This window comes from Capra hircus, chromosome 16 (assembly GCF_001704415.2).
Source record: "Capra hircus breed San Clemente chromosome 16, ASM170441v1, whole genome shotgun sequence".
NCBI classification, from domain to species: Eukaryota; Metazoa; Chordata; class Mammalia; order Artiodactyla; family Bovidae; genus Capra; species Capra hircus.
Window position 1 is genome coordinate 74,529,773 of NC_030823.1, and position 21,809 is coordinate 74,551,581.

Consider the following 21,809-nt stretch of genomic DNA (forward strand, 5'->3'; position numbering starts at 1 on the left):
ACAAGAGAAATAGACACAACATAGTAAATCAACTCTACTTCAATAAAAATATATATTTTTTAAAAGGGTTCTATTTTGTTTACCAACCAAAAGGCAACTGTCACCTCACTCTTTCTGGGGAAAACTTCTCTTCCCTGCTGAATTACATTGGTGCAAACAGACAAGTACATATCTGGGAATGAATTCAAGAAATTGTTTTGAAACCACTACCAGGAATTCAGGGATGTGGCAAAGTTCTTTGAACTTTGATACTAAGTGACCTCACTTAACTAGCATCACGCTGATAGATATCCCCTTAAATTCAGAGTCACACTTGAGGAGCTGCTCAACAACCAAACAGCACAACTGGAATACCTGCATGAACGTGCCTTTGAGAATGTCTAACATGCTGTTACTACTCAATGTCATCCTCACCCTGTGGGTTTGCTGTGCTCATGGGCAAGGTAAGTTGAAACAGATCTGAACACTCAGCTTCCCTCTTAAGTGTAGCTTCATGTTTTACCTACTTTCATGGGTCTTTATATTTTAATAGGCGACTTGTAGAAATTGTCTGTATTGTGTCATCATGATGGAGAGTAAACTTATAGAGAAATTACCTCATACTCTAAGGAAAAAGAAAATACATTATGTTTTCTCTCTCTTCTTTTATCCTGTATAATGTCAATATTAGAAACACTTCCAAAGAACATAAACATCCTGTGTTTCTCCAAGACCTTTACGCCCTATTAGTTATAGACTGTCCCAGATCTCTATCACTACTACAAGTGGGATAATTAAGCTACGAAGAATAATAAATTCATCAATGGGATTATTAACATACATAGAACTATTCACTAATGTAGGATAACTATTTTTTTTCCTTGAGGAAGAACGTGTGATTTTCCAGAAATAAAACATGGAAGCATATATAATGAAAATAGATATAAAAAATCCTTCCCAGCTGATGTAGGGAAATATTTCTACTACACCTGTGAACACAGCTTTGTGACTCCTTCACAATCACTCTGGACTCGAATAAACTGTACAGAGGAAGGATGGTCCCCAACACCAAAGTGCCTCAGTGAGTAAGCACCCTCCTCATCACCGGGATGAATTATCAGTGTGTCCAGTGGGTGGAGAGGCCGTGCCTGAAGGAATTGCAGGGTCTGGGCAGTCGTAGCAGTGGAGACCAGAGGAGCCAGCAAAGACAGGTCGACCTAAGACAGTCACTGTGGGAAGATGTCTGTGGAAAGAGACTTTACAAATGAAAAACGTTTTCATTATACAAGTTGAAATTAATGACATGGCGTACTAATTTTTTACATGCATGGCCAAATTTTTAAGAAGCAAAATTTTTGTACTTGATTTCTCTTTGGAACTTCGCAAAATGTCATACTCTTTCATTGCAAACTGAGTACCAGTCATTTTTTGCCTTTTAGGACAGTGCTTTTTCCCTTGGGTGGAAAATGGTCAATCTACATCTTCAGGACAAACGCACCGGGAAGGTGACGTCGTTCACATTGTGTGTAATGCTGGCTACAGCCCCCCAAACGGTCAGAGCAGCATTGCATGCGGAGAAAGTGGCTGGTCCTCCCCTCCTGAATGCCGTCGTGTCTGTGAGTAACACACTGTGCTCTCAGGTCCGGTATTTATTCATATTTTATAGAGAAATAACAATATTAAGTGCAGGCGATTTTGCTGTTGCTACTGTCATCACCTTTTCAGTTCAAGGTTCCAACTCTGCCTAAGTAGAGCTGCAAATACCTGGGTCATCACTAGAAAATCATTTTGTCTACTCACATAAATTTAATGTAATAATAGCAAACACTAGCCAAGAACACGGTGAAAAACTATAATTCTCACATTATATAGTTTCTTCAGTAAATGATTTTTATCAGAATCAACAAATCTTGGTAATGCATATTGTGCTGCTTTTGAATATACAGCATTTTAATGTAAATCTCAATAGCTTCACAAAACATAACAATGCATCAAAAGAAGCAAATCAAAATATGGGTCTCTCATGGAACTTTTAAAGGCAGCCAGCTGACTCTGACAAGGTCCTTCAGCAAGTAAGTGAATGATACATAGGGAGGAAACCAAGGGAAGGAAAACTAGCCTTTTTCAAGGTCAAAACCAAATTCGTCAAATTGAATATTTCAGTTACCCCACGTGGCTTTTACTTCAACTTAGGACAAGCCTATAATTATAATTGTTGAAATAGGCCATTCCAGTTGTTTAATGATCTTTCCTATTACAATGATGCATGTTTTCCATGCTGCTGCTGCTGCTAAGTCGCTTCAGTTGTGTCTGACTCTGTGCAACCCCATAGACGGTAGCCCACCAGGCTCCCCCGTCCCTGGGATTCTCCAGGCAAGAACACTGGAGTGGGTTGCCATTTCCTTCTCCAATGGAGGAAAGTGAAAAGTGAAAGTGACATCACTCAGTCGTGTCCGACTCTTAGTGACCCTAACACCAAGCAATTCCCTGAAACTGTCTAACTGGAAATACTGTCAGTTCCCACAGGTAGGCGTTCAGGCCCCCAAGACTTCTTCCTCCCACCGCCCACTTCACAAGTCAGTCACCAGTCTAGCTTGTCATCTATGCTTTTGTCTACGGGCTATGTGTTAGAGGTTCCCAGGACCTCATCTTCAGGTTCAATTAATTTGCTAGAGTGGTTCATAGAACTGAAAGAAACATTTGATTTCTCATATTGCCAGCTTAAAGAATATAAAGAACATAACTGAGGAACACTCAGATGGAAGGGAGGCACAGGGTGAGGTGTGTAGAAGGCGAGGAACTTCCAGGCCCCTCATAATAGCCACTCTTCCAGCACGTCCACATGTTCACCACCCAGGAATCTCTCAGAATCCCATCCTTTTTTCTTATGGAGGTTTTATGACAGGGGCAAATTGATTAATCCATGGGCCATCAGCAGTTGATGTGATCTGCAGCCACTCTTCCCTCCCTGGAGGTCAGGGTTGTGGGACTGAAACTTTTAATCTCATCACAAAGTTGGCTCCCCTGGCTACCAACTCAGGTGTTTTCCATTGTATATATACAATGGAATACTACACAGCAAAAAAAAAGAATGATATAGTGCCATCTGTAACAACATGGATAGCCCCAGAGAATATAATCCTCAGTGAAATACACTCAACTCAGAAAGTCAAATATTCTATGATATTATTTATATATGGAATCTAAAAAATAATATAACTGAATATATATGCAAAACAGAAACAGACTCACAGATATAGAAAAAAATTCATAGTTAGCAAAAGATGGAAGGAAGTAGGGAGGGGCAAGTTAGAGGTATGGCATTAAAGGGTACAAACTACCATGTATTATATAGAGCAGATATGCCACAAGGGTATATGGTATAGCAGAGGGAATTATAGTCTCTGTCTTAAACTACAAAGGAGTATAATCTATAAAAGTACTGCATCACCATGCTATACACCTGAGACTAACACAGTATTGGAAACCAATTGTACCTCAGTTAAAAAAAACCCAATCATCCTGTTTGTTAGTGAGGATTCACCTGGAACTCTCACACATTGCTGGTGGGAATGTAAGATGGTACAATCACTCTGAATATCAGTATGGCAGTTTCCTATAGATTTAATCATGCATGTATCAGATAGCCCAGCAATTTCACTTTTAAATATACAGCAGGAAATAGTAAATACATGTTTACTCGAAGACTTGAGTTCAGGTGTGCATAAATAGCTCAATTATAACTGCCACAAACTGGAAACACTTCAAAAGATAGTCAACAGAGGATAAAATGGATAAACATACTTACACTTATATAAAGCTACCCTGTTCCACAGTGAAAAAGAGTGAGCTAATGACGCAAGACACCACAGAGCAGATGGGGCCCGACATTTGATGACATAAAGCAGCCAGATGTAAGAGAAGGCATGTTATATGAATCCATAAACAAAGTTGTAGGAAGGCAGCATTGCTCCGTAGGGACAGAAAACATGGGCTTCTAAGCAGAGGAGAGTTGTGGGGGAGGGGTGGAGTGGAAATGAAACAGCAGAATTGTAAAGGGAGGAGAAGACTGCCTCTAGTTGGTTGGGTTTGTGACAGCTACACACTGTCACATCATTGGCTGACACGTGGATTTTATTGTATGTAATTCAAATCTGAATAGAGGTGATTTTAGCAATTTTTAAAAATCACCTTTATTGGGTGATTATGGAAAATGAATCTAAAAAAGAGTTGATATATGTATAAGAGATTCACTTTGCTTTGCACCTGAAAGTAACACAACATTGCAAATCAACTACACTGCAATAAAAAAAATTTCCAGGAAGAGATACATTTATATGTACAACTGAGTCACTTTACTGAACACCTGAAACTAGACAGCATTTTTACTCAGCTGTGCTCCGATATAGAATAAATTTTTTTTAAAAATGAGCATTTGCAAACCAAACATATGTGTCCAAAAAACTGTAATGTGATTGAATTATTATTAATTGAAGAAAGGAAGCAGAAGCAATCTGCTAAACAGATTAATAAAATAGTGAGAGAATATACAAAATTACTAGAAACAAGAAATTCCAAACAGAAAGAAGAGAACAATTATGAAATACAGACAAAAATAGCACAGAGGTTAGAGTGATGTCAGCAAGATAAAGGATAAGATGCTCCTCCTGGTATTCCACCTTCAATAATAAAAATTTAGCATCTATCCACAAAAGTAACTTTACGGCAGATGCAAGATCCAGATTCCGGGAGACCATGAAACCCCCAGGGTGCAGTCCAAACACAAGGACAGGCATCTTGTTCCCTTCCAGCATGGGTGAAAAGTCTAGACTCATCAAAGGCCCCTGTTGATCAACGTGAGGAGAGGGTTAGTCCTAGGTTTCCTCTGTGATGTTTTTCTAGACCAAGTCCTGCACTATGAAAGAAAATGTTTCTGCCTTGCTAGGTTGATTCTTTCCTGGGCCTGTGCCTAAAGAAAGCAGAACCTTCTTGTGACCTTTTTGTTTGTTAATTTTGCCTGAATGTGAGATCGTGTCTGGGTTGCAATCTCAGTGCCTGGTCCTGATACATACAAAGCAAAGTGAAAGCTCCAACAGCCAGTGCATTGTAACTCCTTGAATCCCAAGTTCTCAAAACAATCTACTTCTTTTCTACACTCTTCACAACCTCTTATGTTGGTTTTTATAATTCTGTTGAGGATTTTTAGTTAACAGAGGGAATATGTAGCAGAAGAAATAAGCAGAAATGTTCCCTTCTCATTTTGTCCAGACAGAAAGCCTGAAATTCCCTTCACATTATACACATTTGTAATTTCTTGAATTTTATTTAAGAAGTTGATATTTCTCTTGGAAAAAAAATAAAAATCAATTTTTAAAATTACTGAAGATCCAATAGCCATTGCAGTATGCTTAATACCTAAGACCAAGAAACTTCCTTTGTTTATGGTAGCAATCCATCTTTCTAGCAAACATTCATTAAGGAAAATATTTTTAAGTACCAGAATACCACAGAGCAGACATGTTTGCTAATGTCTAATGTATGCTTTCACATGGGGTGAAAGGAAGGCCTTAAAATTTTACTCTCAGTTTAAGTGATTAAAATTCCTTAAATGAATCATTTCTTTCATCAGAAATCATAAATCTTGATATTACATATTGTGGTATATTTTTGTTTGCTTTCTTTAACTTCTGTTTTTCTTTGGTCTCTCAATAAGTCAAATTATGTTTTTAGATCCTCAAGGAAGATGTGGGCCTCCTCCGCCAATAGACAATGGAGACACTGTCTCACTCCCATTACCGCAATATCCTCCAGAATCAGCTGTTGAGTACAAGTGCCAGGCCTACTATGTACTTCAGGGAGACAAACACATAGTGTGTCGGAATGGAGAGTGGTCAGAACCACCAAAGTGCTTAGGTAATACTTTCATCTTCTCGTGGGTCCTGGGAAAATCAGCGTAATTGGTATAATATTTTGTTGTTTAGAATAGAAATCTTATGGATTAACAACAATTCTATTGAATGTGTGACTAACAGATAATAATATATGAGAAAATAAAGTTTGAAAAACTCTTGTTCAAGGGATCATAGCAATGAAAGATTATTTAATATAAACTCAATGTGATATTGACTTCATGAATCCCTCATTATAACACTTAATAAATTAAATGTAGTACCTCATTTTAATATCATTAATTGGAATCTACATAATGGATTTTCAGTGAGTTGGCTTGGAAAATGTTTTGAGAATGAAATCTTGGACCAGTGTAGAAGGTTTTACTTGGAAGTCTAAAATCCTGAGTGATATATTTGTATACTACTTAATGTTCTATGTTTCTTTTTAACTTCAGGTGCATGTGTAATTTCAGAAGAAATGATGCAACAACACAACATACAGTTAAAATGGAGACAAGATAGAAAACTTTATACTAGAACAGATGACAATATTGAATTTACGTGTAAATATGGATATCGCCCAACGACACCAAATCATACATTTCGAACAACCTGTCACGAAGGAAAAGTGGTGTATCCTCATTGTGAATGAAACATTGGTTAAAATGCAGTCATAAAACTGAACTTTTCATTATTAATCCAATTCTCATTTTATCAAGTAAATCAGAATTTGTGTTAAATATTATGTGGATGGTGCAATTATAATCCAGGTGACCAACTAATCACTTCTTAAAAGCACTTTAACACTTATAAAGTCAAAATGCTACATGTCCTATTTATAAAACATCTTTGGGAAGAAATTAGATGCAATCACTTCAATGCCTCCTTCCTTCCATCATTCTAACTTTCTAAAATATTCTCCATAACTTCTGAAGTTTCCTGAGACTTTATTTCATAAAAAATGCTTATCTCCATCCTCATAATATCATTTCACAAACACGTAAAAACCTGTGTGTCATACCTACATTGGTCATTAGATCCAGTTTATTAGATTAGTAATTAGATTTCATTTCTTTTTATGACTGTAATATTCCACTGTGTTTTTGTAACACATCTTCTTTATCCATTTATCCGTTGATACACATCTAGGTTGCTTCCATGTCTGGCCGATCGTAAATAGTGCTCCACTGAACACTGGAGTACATGTGTCATTTTAAGTTATAGAATTTTAAATCCCTGGTTTTCTCAGGGATATCCCAGCAGTGGAATTGCTGGGTCATATGGTAGTTCTATTTTTACCTTTTAAAGGACCCTCCATAGTGTTCTCCACAAAGATGTATCAATTTACATCCCTAACAGTAGAGCCAGAGGGTTCCCTTTTCTCCACACCCTCTCCAGCGTTTATTGTCTGTAGATTTTTTGATGATGGCCACTCGGACTGGTGTGAGGTGATAACTCATGGCAGTTTTGATTTGCATTTCTCTAATAATTAATGATGTTTAGCATCTTTTCATGTGCCTCTTTCATATATGTCTTCTTTGAAGAAAGGTTTATTTAGGTCTTCTGCCCATTTTTTGATTGGGTTGTTTGTTGTTTTGATATTGAGTTGCATGAACTATTTGTATATTTTGGAGATGAATCCTTTGTCAGTTGCTTGAGTCTGTCATGCAGAGTGAAGTAAGTCAGAAAGAGAAAAAATATCATATACTAATGCATATAGGTGGAATCTAGGAAAAATGGTACAGATGAACCTCCTTGCAGGGCAGGAATAGAGACACAGTTATGAACAAACATGTGTACACAGTGGGGGAAGAGGAAGGTAGACTAAATCGGGAGATTAGGATTGACATATATACACTACCATGGGTAAAACAGGTAGCTAGTGGGAACCTGCTGTATAGCACAGGAAGCTCCACCCGGTGCTCTGTGACAATTCAGATGGGTGGGATGAAGCGGGTTGGGGGGAGGGAGGGAATATGTGTAAACACATGGCGGTTTCACTTTGTTGTACAGCAGAAATCAACACAACACTGTAAGGCAATTGTATTCCAATGAAAAAATCAGTTGATTGGAAACATTTCAAATTTCTACAAAAATATGAACACTGAAAGATGAACATAAAGATATAAAGTAAAAATATTTTAAGGTAATACTTTGTTACTCTTTTTTTTTAAATATCTATCACTATACATTGTAATAAAAAACTTTTTTCTTGTGATAAGAAATTTTAAGATCTACTGTCTACAACTTTAAAATATATTATTTTAACACATTATTAGCTGTGCTTACCTGCTGTATGTTACCTCCCAATGACTTCTTTTTTTTCCCACAATTGAAAGTTTTAACTTTTTCTTCACCCATTTTGCCCAACTCCCTATTCCATCGCCAGACTCTGGCAACCACTAATTAACCCTTGGTATCCTTAAGCTCAGTTTTTCTTTGGTTTATTTATTTGTTTTTATGGTTTTGTTTTTGATTCTACAAATAAGTAAGATCATATGTTCTTTGTCTTTCTTGGACATTTCATTTAGCATAATGCCCTCAAAGGTCCATCCATGTTTTCACAAATGGTAAAATTTCATCTTTTTAAGGCTGGATAATATTTCTCTGAATACATATACCACATTCTCTTTATCCATTCTGCCATCTATGAATACTTAGGTTACTTCCATATCTTTGCTACTGTAAATAATGTAGTGGACACTGGGTCGCATGTATCTTTTTGAATCAGTATTTTCATTTTCTTTGTATAAGTGGAATTGCTGGATCATATAGTAGTTCCATTTTTAATTATTGAGGAACTTCCATACTGTTTACATAGTGGCTGAACCAGTTTGTGTGTGTGCTAAGTTGCTTCAGTCGTGTTGGACTCCTTGTGACTCCACAAACTGCAGCCTGCCAGGCTTCTCTGTCCATGGGATTTTCCAGGTAAGAATACTGGAGTGGGTTGCCATACCTTCCTCCAGGGGATCTTCCTAACTCAGGGATCAAACCCGCAACTCCTGCACTGACAGGCCGGTTCTTTACCACTAGCGCCACCTGGGAAGTCCAACCAGTAAACCAGTTTACGTTCTACCAAAAGTGCTTGAGGTTTCTCTTTTCATACCCTTGCTGCTAAGTCACTTCAGTCGTGTCCAACTCTGTGTGACCCCATAGACAGCAGCCCATCAGGCTCCCCTGTCTACGGGATTCTCCAGGCAAGAATACTGGAGTGGGTTGCCATTTCCTTCTCCATCATACCCCTGCTGACACTTGTTAACTATGCCTTTTTAACAACAGCCTTTCTGGCAGGTGTAAGGCGACATCTCACTATGGTTTTGATCTCTTCATCTGGCTTGTGATTTGTAGTCTTTAATGTCCTTTGTAACAAGCTGATAATCTAGTGAGTGAGCCATTTTAGTAAATTAATCAAACCCAAGGAGGGGAAAATGGGAACCTCTGATTTATAGCCAGTCAGTCAGAAGTACATGTGACAACCTGGACCCTGACTGGCATCCTGAGTTGGAGGAGGTTGTAGGAACCTCCAGTTTGAAGCGGTTGGTCAGAAGCACAGGTAACAAACTGGGTCATAACTAGTGTGTGAAGTATAGGGTGATCATACGGGAATAAGCCCTTTACCTGTGGAATCTGATTTTATCTCTGGATAGTGTCACAATTAAATTGATTTCTTGGACACCCTGTTGGCATCTGGGAACTGCTTACTGGTGTTAAAAAGGCTTTACACAGGCACACAACCACAGTGGAATGGGTTCCAGGAACTCTTTTAGTGCGTATCCTTGTCCTTCTTGATGATAGACAAAAATACTTTCAGCTTTTCATCATTAGATATTATATTAGTTGTGCCATGTATGGCTGTTCCCTGTACACCCACATTATTGATAGAATTAACATAAATGGATGTGGAATTTTGTTAAATGCTTTTTCTACAACTATTGCAATGATCTTATGATTTTTATCCTTCATTGTGTTAATGTGTTATATCACAGTGGTTAGTGAATGTTGAACCATTTCCACATCCCTGGAATAAAAGCTACCTGAGCATCAGCAGCAGATCACAGCCTATGATCCTTTAATGTGTTGATAAATTCAGTTTGCTAATATTTTACTGAAAGTTGTTATATTTATATTTACCAGGAATATTGGCCTGCAATTTTCTTTTCTTGTGGCGTCATTATCTGGTCTTAGTATCAGAGTAATGTTGGCCTCTTAAAATGAGTTCAGAAGAGTTTCCTTCTGTGAAATTGTGATTTATAAAAATGTATGTATAATTTGACATTCAGATGACCAAACTATTTCTCATACATTTAGTCTCCCTACAAGGTTCATACTTCACAGTTCTAAACACTAGCATAACATAAATGGATGTGGAATTTTGTTAAATGCTTTTTCTGCATCTACTGCAATGATCATAAGATTTTTACTAAGTGCTGAGAGTGATAAATGTGTATATTGCTATGTTAACGAGGTGACTTTGGGAAAGCCCCTAAAACTGGGGGCTGGCTGCCAGTTTTGGCTGGCAGAACCAACCTTATGATCAGAGGATCAGAACATTCAGTCTTATCTCCTAACCTCCAGGTAAGACTGCATTGACTAATGTTGAGGTGAGGTGAAGTCGCTCAGTCGTGTCCGACTCTTTGCGACCCCGTGGACTGTAACCTACTAGGCTTCTCTGTCCATGGGATTCTCCAGGCAAGAATACTGGAGTGGATTACCATTTCCTTCTCCAGGGGATCTTCCTGACCCAGGGCTCGAACCCGGGTCTCCCACATTGGAGGCAGACGATTTAACCTCTGAGCCACCAGGGAAGCAAATGGCAACCCACTCCAGTACTCTTGCCTGGAAAATCCCATGGTCAGAGAAGCCTGGTGGGCCACAGTTCATGGGGTTGCAAAAGAGCTGGACACAACTGAGTGACTGAACACATTAAGAAGTAGGAAAGCTGTGGGGCCTAACTTATTTTACATATATAAAGTTTGTAGGAGCAAAAGGAGAAAAAGCAAGACTGTTTTATAATTGTCCTAATGGTTCAGAATGCTAGGCACAAATAAAATTCATTAAAAATTTCTTTAGTCTGTAGGCAACTATTTATGATTAAAAAAAAAAAAAACAAAGTGGTTATAGAGGGAACATTTATCAGCATAATAAGGGCATCCAAATTGGAAAAGATGAAGTAAAACTGTCACTATTTGTAGTGCTGTGTGGGACACCTAATTCTCCACTGCTGTGTAACAAATCAGACCAATTGTAACCACTTAGAACAACAGACATTTATTACCTGACAGGTCCAGTGGGTCTGAAGTCTAGTGGCTAAGCTGGTGGCTCTGGCTCAAGATCTCCCCTGGGGCTGAGGTCAAAGTTCACGGCAGTGAGGTCTCCAGAGACTGTGCTGGAGCAAGCTTCACCTCCGAGCTCACTTCTGGGCCTGGGTTCTCCCCACATGGCCTCTCTCCACAGGGCTGCCCGGTGATGGGCAGCTGGCTACTCCCAAGAAAAAATAAGAAGAAAGAGTGAGAACACAGGCAGGATTTAAGCTGCAGGCTTTTATAACCTAATCTAGGAAGAGATACCATGTCACTTCTGCCATTGTGAATCCCTAAGTCCACACCACCCAAAGACACAAATTATTTTCCCTCTTGAATGAAAAGAGGAATGGCTAAGACTTTTTAGACACATTTTGAAAACCACCACGGATTCTTTGGTTCTAGAAGAAGCATTCTATCGTTTGTGGGGACGTACAGCCTCCAGACTCAGAAAATACATCTGCTCCAGAGAGGACAATACCACCTCATCCATCATAGAAAGGGTTTAAAGTAAACCACAGGCCACAAGTAGCTGGTTGGTTCCTACCATGTTAAAAAGAGTTGAAGCAAACATTTCAGTGACTTGAGCTTAAGAGGGCTTATATTTGCAATGTTAATGTGATGAATAACATTACAGTATGAAATAATAAACATAAATTTAGTGTATTAGAAAGTTATCATTGTTCACATTAACATTTTGCTTAAAAATTGTAGTGTTCTCATTGAGAATCAATCCTAAGGGATTCAAAAATACCTTTATAAACATTTTTTGAGTAAGTATTGTCCAGGTGGCACTAGTGGTAAAGAATCCGCCTGCCAAAGCAGGCAACACAGGTTAGATTCCTGGGTCAGGAAGATCCCCTGGAGAAGGAAATGGCAACTCACTTCAGTATTCTCACCTGGAGAATCCCATGGACAGAGGAGCCTGGCGGGCTGTGGTCCATAGGGTCACAAAGAGTCAGACAGGATTGAAGCGACTTAGCATGGAGTGTTCTCATTGTGAATCAGTCCTAAAGGATTCAAAAACACCTCTATAAAAATTTTGGGGTAAGTGTTGTTAAGCTAACAGGGTTCAACATCAGGTCAAATTGGGTGTCAGTGAATACAATTTCCGATCTCTCTTTCCTCATTTTGGTTTTCCACTCAGGGAGTTTTCTTTTCATGTATTCTCTGTGGCTGTACGCACATCCACAGGTTATTTTTTAGTCTCCTGTCTTTAGAGGCAGCGCGGGCAGCGGGGACAGCAAGAGGAGCCGACCCGCCCGTGCCCCTCCTGGCCTCGCCACTCCCAGCTGGCTGGACGCCGGCCTCGCTCTTCTGTGAATCGCGAATAACGGTCCCTTCTCCCCAGGGTGGAAGCGAAGGCGAGATAAATACGTGCAGGGCTTAACACAGCCCCTGGCAGAGAGTAACATGTAGGCTACAATCATTACTATCAGATATCTACAATTAAAATGAAAACCGAGAAGTTATCTGTCGAGGGCCATGCCCGTCAAGACCACGCTTATGAATTACTGGGAATCTCGGGTTTTGTTTGTTTACCTGGTTTTGCTCCCAGATTCCCGAGGTAAGAACCAGCAGGTAAATTACTGAGCTGCTGCACCGATACCACGCACTGACATCAGCACGTCCACACTAACTGTACATTTAATTTTCGTTTTCCTCATTTTCTCCCTTTTGGGCCCAGGAAGTGGAGGAAGGATCCCAGGCGAGTACATTGATCTCCTTCAAAGTACTGTGAGGGAATGACCGTGCCAGCAACCGCCAAGACAGCTGCATTTACGGTGGAAGAGCTGTGACTCTCTTCCCTTCAACCGAAGTGAAGTCGTTCAGTCGTGTCCGACTCTTTGCGACCCCATGGACTGTAGCCTGCCACGCTCCTCCGTCCATGGGATTTTCCAGGCAAGAGTACCGGAGTGGGTTGCCAATTCCTTCTCCAGGAGATCTTCCCGACCCAGGGATTGAACCCGGGTCTCCCGGATTGTAGGAAGATGCTTTACCATCAACCAACCTGTTCACAAAACCGAAAAGCGAATTCCAAACCTAAGCCCCGGCCCTCAGAGGCCGCCGAGACCCGCTGCCCTCGCTGTCTCCTCAGGGAAAGCGCCGCGCCAAGTTTAAATAAGGTGCCGTCTCCTCATTGGCTGGCGCTGCTGCTCGTTGATTGGCTCCGCGCGAAGGAGGGCGGTACCGGGCGCGCCCATTGGTGGAGGCGGAAATTTTAAACTGGTCGATGCCCCTGCGCCATCTGCAGTTTGAGAGTCTCTTGCCCGGGCTATCTTCCTGGGACTCGGTGATCCGAGGAGAAGGGGCGAATTCTCTCTCGATCCCCGCAGCTCCTCGAGGGGACGCGGTGCGCGTTCCTTCGGAGGCCGCTCGCAGCATCCCGGCGGACCCGGAGGCCTTGGTGGCGACCTGACACCGGGGGCGCTGCTGCTGGGAGCGAAGCCCGCCAGAGCCAAGGCTGCGGGCTGGGCAGAGAGGTCCCAGGGCAGAGAAGGCGGCGTCCTCGCCCGTCCTGTCCCTCAGCCACTTCTAGGAGCACTTGAGCATCCTATTTGCACATGTGCTCTTCTTCTGGGTTAGTCAATTAAACTTTCAGCTCCCTGGTGGCTTAGACAGTAAAGAAGTGAAGTGAAAGTCGCTCAGTCGTGACCGACTCTTTGCGACCCCATGGACTCTCCAGGCCAGAATACTGGAGTGGGTGGCCTTTCCCTTCTCCAGGGGATCTTCCCAACCCAGGGATCGAACCCAGGTCTCCTGCATTTCAGGCAGATTCTTTACCAGCTGAGCCACAAGGGAAGCCCAAGAATGCTGGAGTGGGTAGCCTGTCCCTTCTCCAGGGGGTCTCCTGCATTGCTGGATGATTCTTTACCAACTGAGCTATCAGGAAATCTCCAGACAGTAAAGAATTTGCCTGCAACGCTAGAGACAGGAGTTCCATCCTTGGTGGGGAGGTGGGAGGGAGCAATCGCTGGAGGTGGGAAAGATCCTCTCCGAAAGTAAAAGGCAGCCCACTCCAATATTCTTGCCTGAAGAATCCCATGGACAGAAGAGCCTGTCTGGCTACAGTCCATGGGGTCACAGAGTTGGGACACAACTGAGTGACTAGCACTTTTACTTAAGGAAGAAAAGAATAGTACTACATTTTGTCATGCCTTAAAAAAGGAAATAGACAAACTAAATTAAACACCTTTGCAGCCCCCAAACATACACCCAAGTAATGTTTATAATTCAAATCTGCTAAATTACATGTCCCCAATCTTTTGAAAGATTTTCATTTTAATGAGAAAGTCATAACTGAAACTTCCTTTGACTCCATAGATAATGTTAATGGCCAAATTAAAGAGAACAGTAAACTTATTCTTACCCCAATTATTCTTCAACTTTGAACATCATACAGTCAAGGACATTTTCTAAGTCCAGATTCTTTTTTTGGGGGGGGGGTGTGGGGGGTGTGAATAATAGCTGTGCAGCTAATAATCAGAATTAGTGGAGAGTCTTTCACCAGATATATTTGTAAAAAATTATTCAAAGACTATTTGGAATCAAAACTTGTGCATGAGATTCACACGATTGTAAGTCCAGATTCTTTCATAAATGATAATTACAGACTAAATTAGGATCTAGAATCAGGGTAAATTAATCCAGTTCTATCCCCAAGTCAATATGTAAAAGATACCATGGCATGTGTATATGTATATTTCAGCAAATATGTAAGTTGTCACCATCATCAAATGGAAGTTCTTTGATTTGAACTCACAATCTTCTCAGGATGAGACAAAAAATGAAGTTTTACCTTGATTCCTGAATGTCAGGGTTCAAAATCTCCAAAAGATATCTTTGAAAAACCCAAAATCTCCAAAAGCTACTTTTGGAAAACCCAAAGCTTTAGAAATGAAGTAAAATTGTTACACTTTTAAATGAACAGTACCAGAACTGAAGTTTCTGCAGTTCAGGACATCTCCAGTCACAGCCGTAATAAACAACTTAAGTGCTGACTGCATGAAATGACCTAAGATACAGGACTCTGACAGTGCCTGAAACAAAATATTCAACTACTAGCCATCACTGTCATTTTTAATATTGTTGAATTCCTTTCTTCCTCTTCCAGCCTCTTTTTTGTCTTGCTTTTCTTGTCTGTGTTCTTGGTTCCAGGCACCACCGTGCAGTTCATTCAGAGGCCCTATTCCTGGTGTGTCATGTCCACTGCAGGGTCAGCCCAGGGGTGCTCCTGCCAGGAGGCTGTTTGCCTTCCAGATGACTCAGCTTTCCCTCCCCTGTACTGGACCCAGAACGTCCTGAGAGAAGAAAATAAGTGTTTTATAAAAATTCAAATTGCATTTCAAAATTTAATTTTAACAAATCATATTCTTTAAGGGCTTACCTTTTAATTTATAAAGCCAGGGAAGCAGAGAGACCAGCTAGGAGGCTGTCTCCTTAGTCTGAGTTGTGTGTGTGGGTGTGTGTGTGTGTGTCTGTGTGTGTGGTGTGATATGCTCACTCTTGTCTGACTCTTTGCCACACCATGGACTGTAGCCCACCAAACTCCTCTGTCTGTGGAATTTTCCAGGCAAGCATACTGGGGTGGGTTGCCATTTCCTCCTCTAGGGGATCTTCCCAACTCAGGGATCTAACCCAAGTCTCTTGAGTCTCCTGCATTGGCAGTCAAATTCTTCACCAGTGTGATACCTGGGAAACGCTAGTCTGGGTTAGAGGTGACCACATTTGACCATGTTTGACCACAGCAGTGGAAGCTATGAGGAGTGGTTAGACTTGAGATGTGGTTTGCAGGTGTATCTCGAGTATGTTAGTCACTCAGTTGTGACAGACTCTTTGTGGCCACGTGGACTGTAGCCTGCCAGGCTCCTCTGTCCATGAAATTCTTCAGGAAAGAATACTGGAGTGGGTAGCCTTTCCCTTCTCCATGGGAATTTCCGACCCAGGGATTGAACCCAGGTCTCCTTCATTGGCAGGCAGATTCTTTACCACTGACCCACGAGGGAAGCCCAGAAGAAAGATTACACTATATTAAAGAAAGACTATAAATGTATTATTTCCAATATACTTCTATGTTGGGTGAGTTTATTACTGGTGAAGTTAGGTAAATTTCAAATTCACTATCTTGTTACCTGTAATTAACCCAAAGTTTCAGTAGATGCCATGATAACAAGAGTGACATTCTTAATTTAGTTTTAAATATATACATACATAATGTTACAACCTATGATTTTTGCAAATAAAACCCATACTTTTACATTCTTGGAAATTTTTATCTATGCATTCCTAATTGAAGTCAAGTGAGCCTTAGGAAGCATCACTATGAACAAAGCTAGTGGAGGTGATGGAATTCCAGCTGAGTTATTTCAAATCCTAAAAGATGATGCTGTTAAAGTGTTGCACTCAGTATGCCAGCAAATTTGGAAAACACAGCAGGGGCCACAGGACTGGAAAAGGTCAGTTTTCATACCAATCCCAAAGAAAGGCAATGCCAAAGAATGCTCAAACTACTGCACAGTTGCACTCATCTCACACACTAGCAAAGTAAAGCTCAAAATTCCCCAGGCCAAGCTACAACAGTACATGAACCATGAAATTCCAGATGTTCAAGCTGGATTTAGAAAAGGCAGAGAACCAGAGATCAAATTGCCAACATCCTCTGGATCATCGAAAAAGCAAGAGAGTTCCAGAAAAACATCTACTTCTGATTTATTGACTACACCAAATCTTTTGGCTGTGTGGATCACAACAAACTGTGGAAAATTCTTTAAGAGATGGGAATACCAGACCGCCTTATCTGCCTCTTGAGAAATCTGTATGCAGGTCAAGAAGCAACAGTTAGAACCAAACATGGAACAATGGACTGTTTCAAAATTGGGGAAGGAGTATATCAAGGCTATATATCGTCACCCTGCTTATTTAACTTATATGCAGAGTACATCATGTGAAACTGGGCTGGATGAAGCACAGCTGGAATCAAGATTGCTGGGAGGAATATCAATAACCTCAGATATGCAGATGACACCACCCTTATGGCAGCAAGTAAAGAGGAACTAAAGCGCCTCTCAATGAGAGTGAAAGAAGAGAGTGAAAAAGCTGGCTTAAAACTCAACATTCAAAAAACAAAGATCATGGAGTCTGGTCCCATCACTTCATGGCAAACAGATGGGGAAACAATGGAAACAGTGACAGACTTTATTTTGAGGGGCTCCAAAATCACTGCAGATAGTGACAGCAGCCATGGAATTAAAAGACACTTACTCCTTAGAAGAAAAGCTATGACCAAGCTAGACAGCATATTAAAAAGCAAAGACATTATTTTGCCAACAAAGATCCATCTAGCCAAAGCTATGGTTTTTCCAGTAGTCATGTTTGGATGTGAGAGTTGGACTATAAAGAAAGCTGAGCACGGAAGAATTGATGCTTTTGAACTGCGGTGTTGGAGAAGACTCTTGAGAGTCCCTTGGACTGCAAGGAGATCCAACCAGTCCATCCTAAAGGAAATAAGTCCTGAATATTCATTGGAGGAACTGATGCTGAAGCTGAAACTCCAATACTTTGATCATCTTATGCGAAGAACTGACTCATTGGAAAAGACCTTTATGCTGGGAAAGATCGAAGGCAGGAGGAGAAGGGGACGACAGAGGATGAGGTGGTTGGATGGCATCACCAACTTGATGGAAATGAGTTTGAGCAAACTCCGGGGTTTGGTGATGGACAGGGAAACCTGGCATGCTGCAGTCCATGCGGTCGCAAAGAGGCAGAATGACTGAGCAACAGAACTGAACTGAATACAGTTTATTATCCATACTATTTTTTGATTTTATGCTTGAGAGCAAGAAATTGACATTGTGCATTCTGTACTGAAAATTATTGAATTTTTCTCAGTAGGCAAGTGATTTTTTTGAAGTGTTATTGTCTGTATAGCATCTAATTTTTGTTTATAGCAATGAAAGACTAAGACATTTAAAAATCTTTACTGATTAAGAAAAAAATGCCTTTTGGGTAGCTTGTTGCTAGTAGCTAGGCTTGCTAACAGGCCTTATTTTAATTTTTATATTGTTCACTCAGTCAAGAAAGAATAATAATCTACTGTAGTTCTGCTTTCAACCAAGAGGGAGAACTCCAATGAAAGTATTTTACTTATGATTTCTTTATCAGAGGTAAAAATAGTGCAGATAAATGTTTATTTACAATTTTTATTTGATCGTATATGTATTTGTTGCCATGTGTAAAATATTTCAGCCTACGTAAAGGAAGAAGGAAATAGTCCAAAAACTTGCTTATTTCTAGGAATACTTATGGGGGCCTACCTAAAATAGTGCTTTTTCATCTCACATAAGTATGGACCCTTTTTTCCCCTCCAATTTTGCAAAAGCCTACTTCAGAAACCAGTCTTACAGGGCAGAGTTTTATTCTATGAATAACATTCTATCATTGCTACAGATAACTTTTATATTTGGTATACTTGTGGTTTATTTTCAATTACCTAAATGAGGAGGTGTAAGAAACATGGGTTTGAGCCCTGGGTGGGAAAGATCCTCTGGAGGAGAGCATGGCAACCCACTCTAGTATTCTTGCCTGGAAAATCCCATGGACAGATTCTATAGTCTATGGTGTCGCAAAGAGCTGGACATGACTGAAGCCACTCAGCACCCACACACACGCACCTAAATGAGAACAAAACAAAATTTGATCTAAACTTTGCCTTTCCTTTGCCAAAGCATCATTAAGCTTCAACCTGCAGAGTATTGTAGGAGTATTAGAAACAGGCTCTTCCTGTTGTCACTAGTCATGATTGATCTTTATTGAGGTACATTCAAAGAATAGTCCAGTGACTTATGTTTATGTTCAGTTCAGTCAGTTCAGTTCAGTCGCTCAGGTGTGCCTGACTCTTTGCGACCCCATGGACTGCAGCAGGCCAGGCCTCCCTGTCCATCACCAACTCCCGGAGTTCACTCAAACTCATGTCTGTCGAGTTGGTGATGCCATCCAGCCATCTCATCCTCTATCGTCCCCTTCTCCTCCCACCCCCAATTCCCCCCAGCATCAGGGTCTTTTCCAGTGAGTCAACTCTTCGCATGAGGTGGCCAAAGTTAGCAACGTTATTAAGGACAAGGGTTACTCAGTGTCTCCCTCCACTGGTACTTTCTCTGAGGCTCTCTCTGCACCATGGCCACTTTCCTACAAGCCCTCTCAATGCCACGTGTGTCCTCCCTCCTCTAAAGTAGGTGATGACCTCCTGGACAGGCAGCAGCCCTCTGCTTCCCTCACATGCAGGCAGCTTTTGAGTGAAAACCCACCCTGATTCGTAGCCTTGCTGTCAGCGTGCAGATGTTCACTCTTCAACAACCTCCATCCTCCACGTTTCGAAATGCTCTTTATTTCAGGGTTTGAGGTACACAATATTCGATTTGCCCAAGACTCAGAATGTACACCTAAAACTTCTACATTTCTTTGTAAATTTCAAGTCAAAAAATACTCTGCAAAACTGCTGAGTAGAATTAATGATATATTTGCTTTATTTTTTAGAGGAGCACACACAAATACCATTTACTTTTCAATGTGTCAAACAAGAACAGGTGGATAAATGAATAAAGACATGATTTTATAAGTATAATAAAATGTTGATGGTAGAATCTAGTGGGGGAGGTTACGTTTGAAACTGTTCAAATTAAAAAATAATCAAAATAAGCAGAGGCCGTCTTTATACCTTAATTGGAAGTCACTTAAATATACAGGAAGAGTAGAATGGGTAGGTAATCCGTGTCACATTAGGAAAGTGGAAAACTACTCAGGGAAGGAGTTATTCACTATAGCCCCAGACCAGGGTGAATCTCACAAGCAGAATGTTAAATGAAAGAAGCCAGATATTTAAAAAAAAAAATACTCACTATCAGGTAAGAACCGAATCGCCAGTCTATGTCCGACGCAGGATACAGCATGCTTGGGGCTGGTGCACAGTGATGACCCAGAGGGATGTTATGGGGAGGGAGGTGGGAGGGGGTTCATGTTTGGGAACGCATGTACACCCGTGGTGGATTCATGTCAATGTATGGCAAAACCAATACAGTATTGTAAAGTAAAATAAAGTAAAAATAAAAATTAAAAAAAAAAACTCTAGGATTTCATATATGTAGAATAAAACTGGGGGCTTCTCAAGTGGTACAATTGATTAAGAATCTGCCTGCTCAACACAGGAGACACAAGAGGTGAGGGTTCGATCCTTGGGTTGGGAAGATTCCCTGGAGCAGGAAATGGTACCCCGTTTCCAGTATTCTTGCCTGGAAAATCCCTTGGACAGATGGGCCTGGCAGGCTACAGTCCATGGAGTTGCAAAGAGTCAGACATGACTGAGCACATATGCACAACAGCCATCACAAAATAAAACCAGGCAAAACTGACCTATGCTATTAGAAGTCAAAATTGCATTTATCCTGGGAGTGGACCTTGGCAGTGACCTGGGGTGGGAGGGAATCAGAGGGATGGTGCATCCTGTCTCTTGTTCTGGGTGCAGGTTCACAGCTATGTTCAGCTAGGGAGACTTTTGATCTGTGTAGAAATGGTTCATGCACTTTCCTATTGTATTTTAAATAAAATTTCCAAAATTGAAATAATAGGACTTCCCACCTCACAGTATTATTTTGTAGTTTAAACTAAAGCCTGTTAGAATGTAAACTCCATGAGGGCAGTCATGAGAATCTGTTTGTTTTTTTTTGTTTTTTTTTTTTTTACCGTTATTGCTGACTTTAAAAAATGCACAATGTGGGGGTTGTGAGTTAAGTTTTATTGGGGCAAAATGAGGTCTACAGCCCAGGGGACAGCATCTCAGACAGTTCCGAGAAGTTGCTTTGAACAGTTAGTGAGGAAGGTGAATATATATGTGATTTTTGGTGAAGGGAGAGTACATGCAATCAAGCCTATATTTTTTGCAGGTTTCTGCTAGTCACAAGGAGTAGATGTCACCATAAAGGATCTCAATGTACTCCTAGATATGAGGCGATACAAGAATTGGGCTCATAAAATCAACTCTTGAAAACATCTAACAGTCTGACGGACGTGTTCTGCCCGTTTTCCCAGAGCACAGAGTGCCTCGTTTCTGCTCTCCACCCTGAGCTCCCTCCCAGGAGTGTTGCAAGTCAGCCCCTGCAGCAGCACAGGAGTTAATCCTTGTGGAGGTAGAGGGCAAAGGCCAAGTGCCAAAGGGCAAGTGCCAATTTGGAGCTGACACTACAAATGCAAGACCAAAGCATGTCCTGGTTTACACCGGGCTCTCAGAGCACTCCCCACAAGTGGCAGTTCAGCACACTGCTTGTCTCATCACCTGCCACGGGATACAGACTCTCTCCACATGAGACTTTACAAGCAGTAATAATATTCTATCACCACTCAAAACAGGGCCACTTTTCCCTTTAGCAGCTCAGTCTGTACGACACTATTTTCATATCGGATTCATTAACTCACAGACCTAAGTTCAACCCGTCAATTATTCAGTGGTGGTGAAGAAATCAATGGCGACCAGTGAACTTTACTCCATGGACTTACAATGGGAAATTAAAGTCGAAAACTTAGCCTGCTTTTTATGCAGCTTGGGATAATTATTTTACTTTTCTTACTGTTGCGCTTATTGGTGATCATG

At 40.8% G+C, this 21,809-nt stretch overlaps 1 protein-coding gene across 1 annotated transcript; it reads left to right on the forward strand.

Annotated features, from left to right (window-relative positions):
• LOC102169690 (complement factor H-related protein 2) lies at positions 301 to 6,568 on the forward strand. The gene is made up of 5 exons (XM_005691046.2): positions 301 to 443; positions 866 to 1,060; positions 1,419 to 1,595; positions 5,710 to 5,892; positions 6,326 to 6,568. The coding sequence occupies exons 1-5, from the start codon at positions 359 to 361 to the stop codon at positions 6,520 to 6,522; spliced, it is 837 nt and encodes a 278-aa protein (XP_005691103.1). The 5' UTR covers positions 301 to 358; the 3' UTR covers positions 6,523 to 6,568.

Bases quoted from the DNA above. Each gene is read 5' to 3' on its own strand.
- LOC102169690 (XM_005691046.2), top strand. From the start codon at position 359: ATGAACGTGCCTTTGAGAATGTCTAACATGCTGTTACTACTCAATGTC. The intron at 1,596-5,709 runs GTGAGTAACACA...TTATGTTTTTAG, and splicing joins TCCTGAATGCCGTCGTGTCT to ATCCTCAAGGAAGATGTGGG. The intron at 5,893-6,325 runs GTAATACTTTCA...TTTTAACTTCAG, and splicing joins AGAACCACCAAAGTGCTTAG to GTGCATGTGTAATTTCAGAA.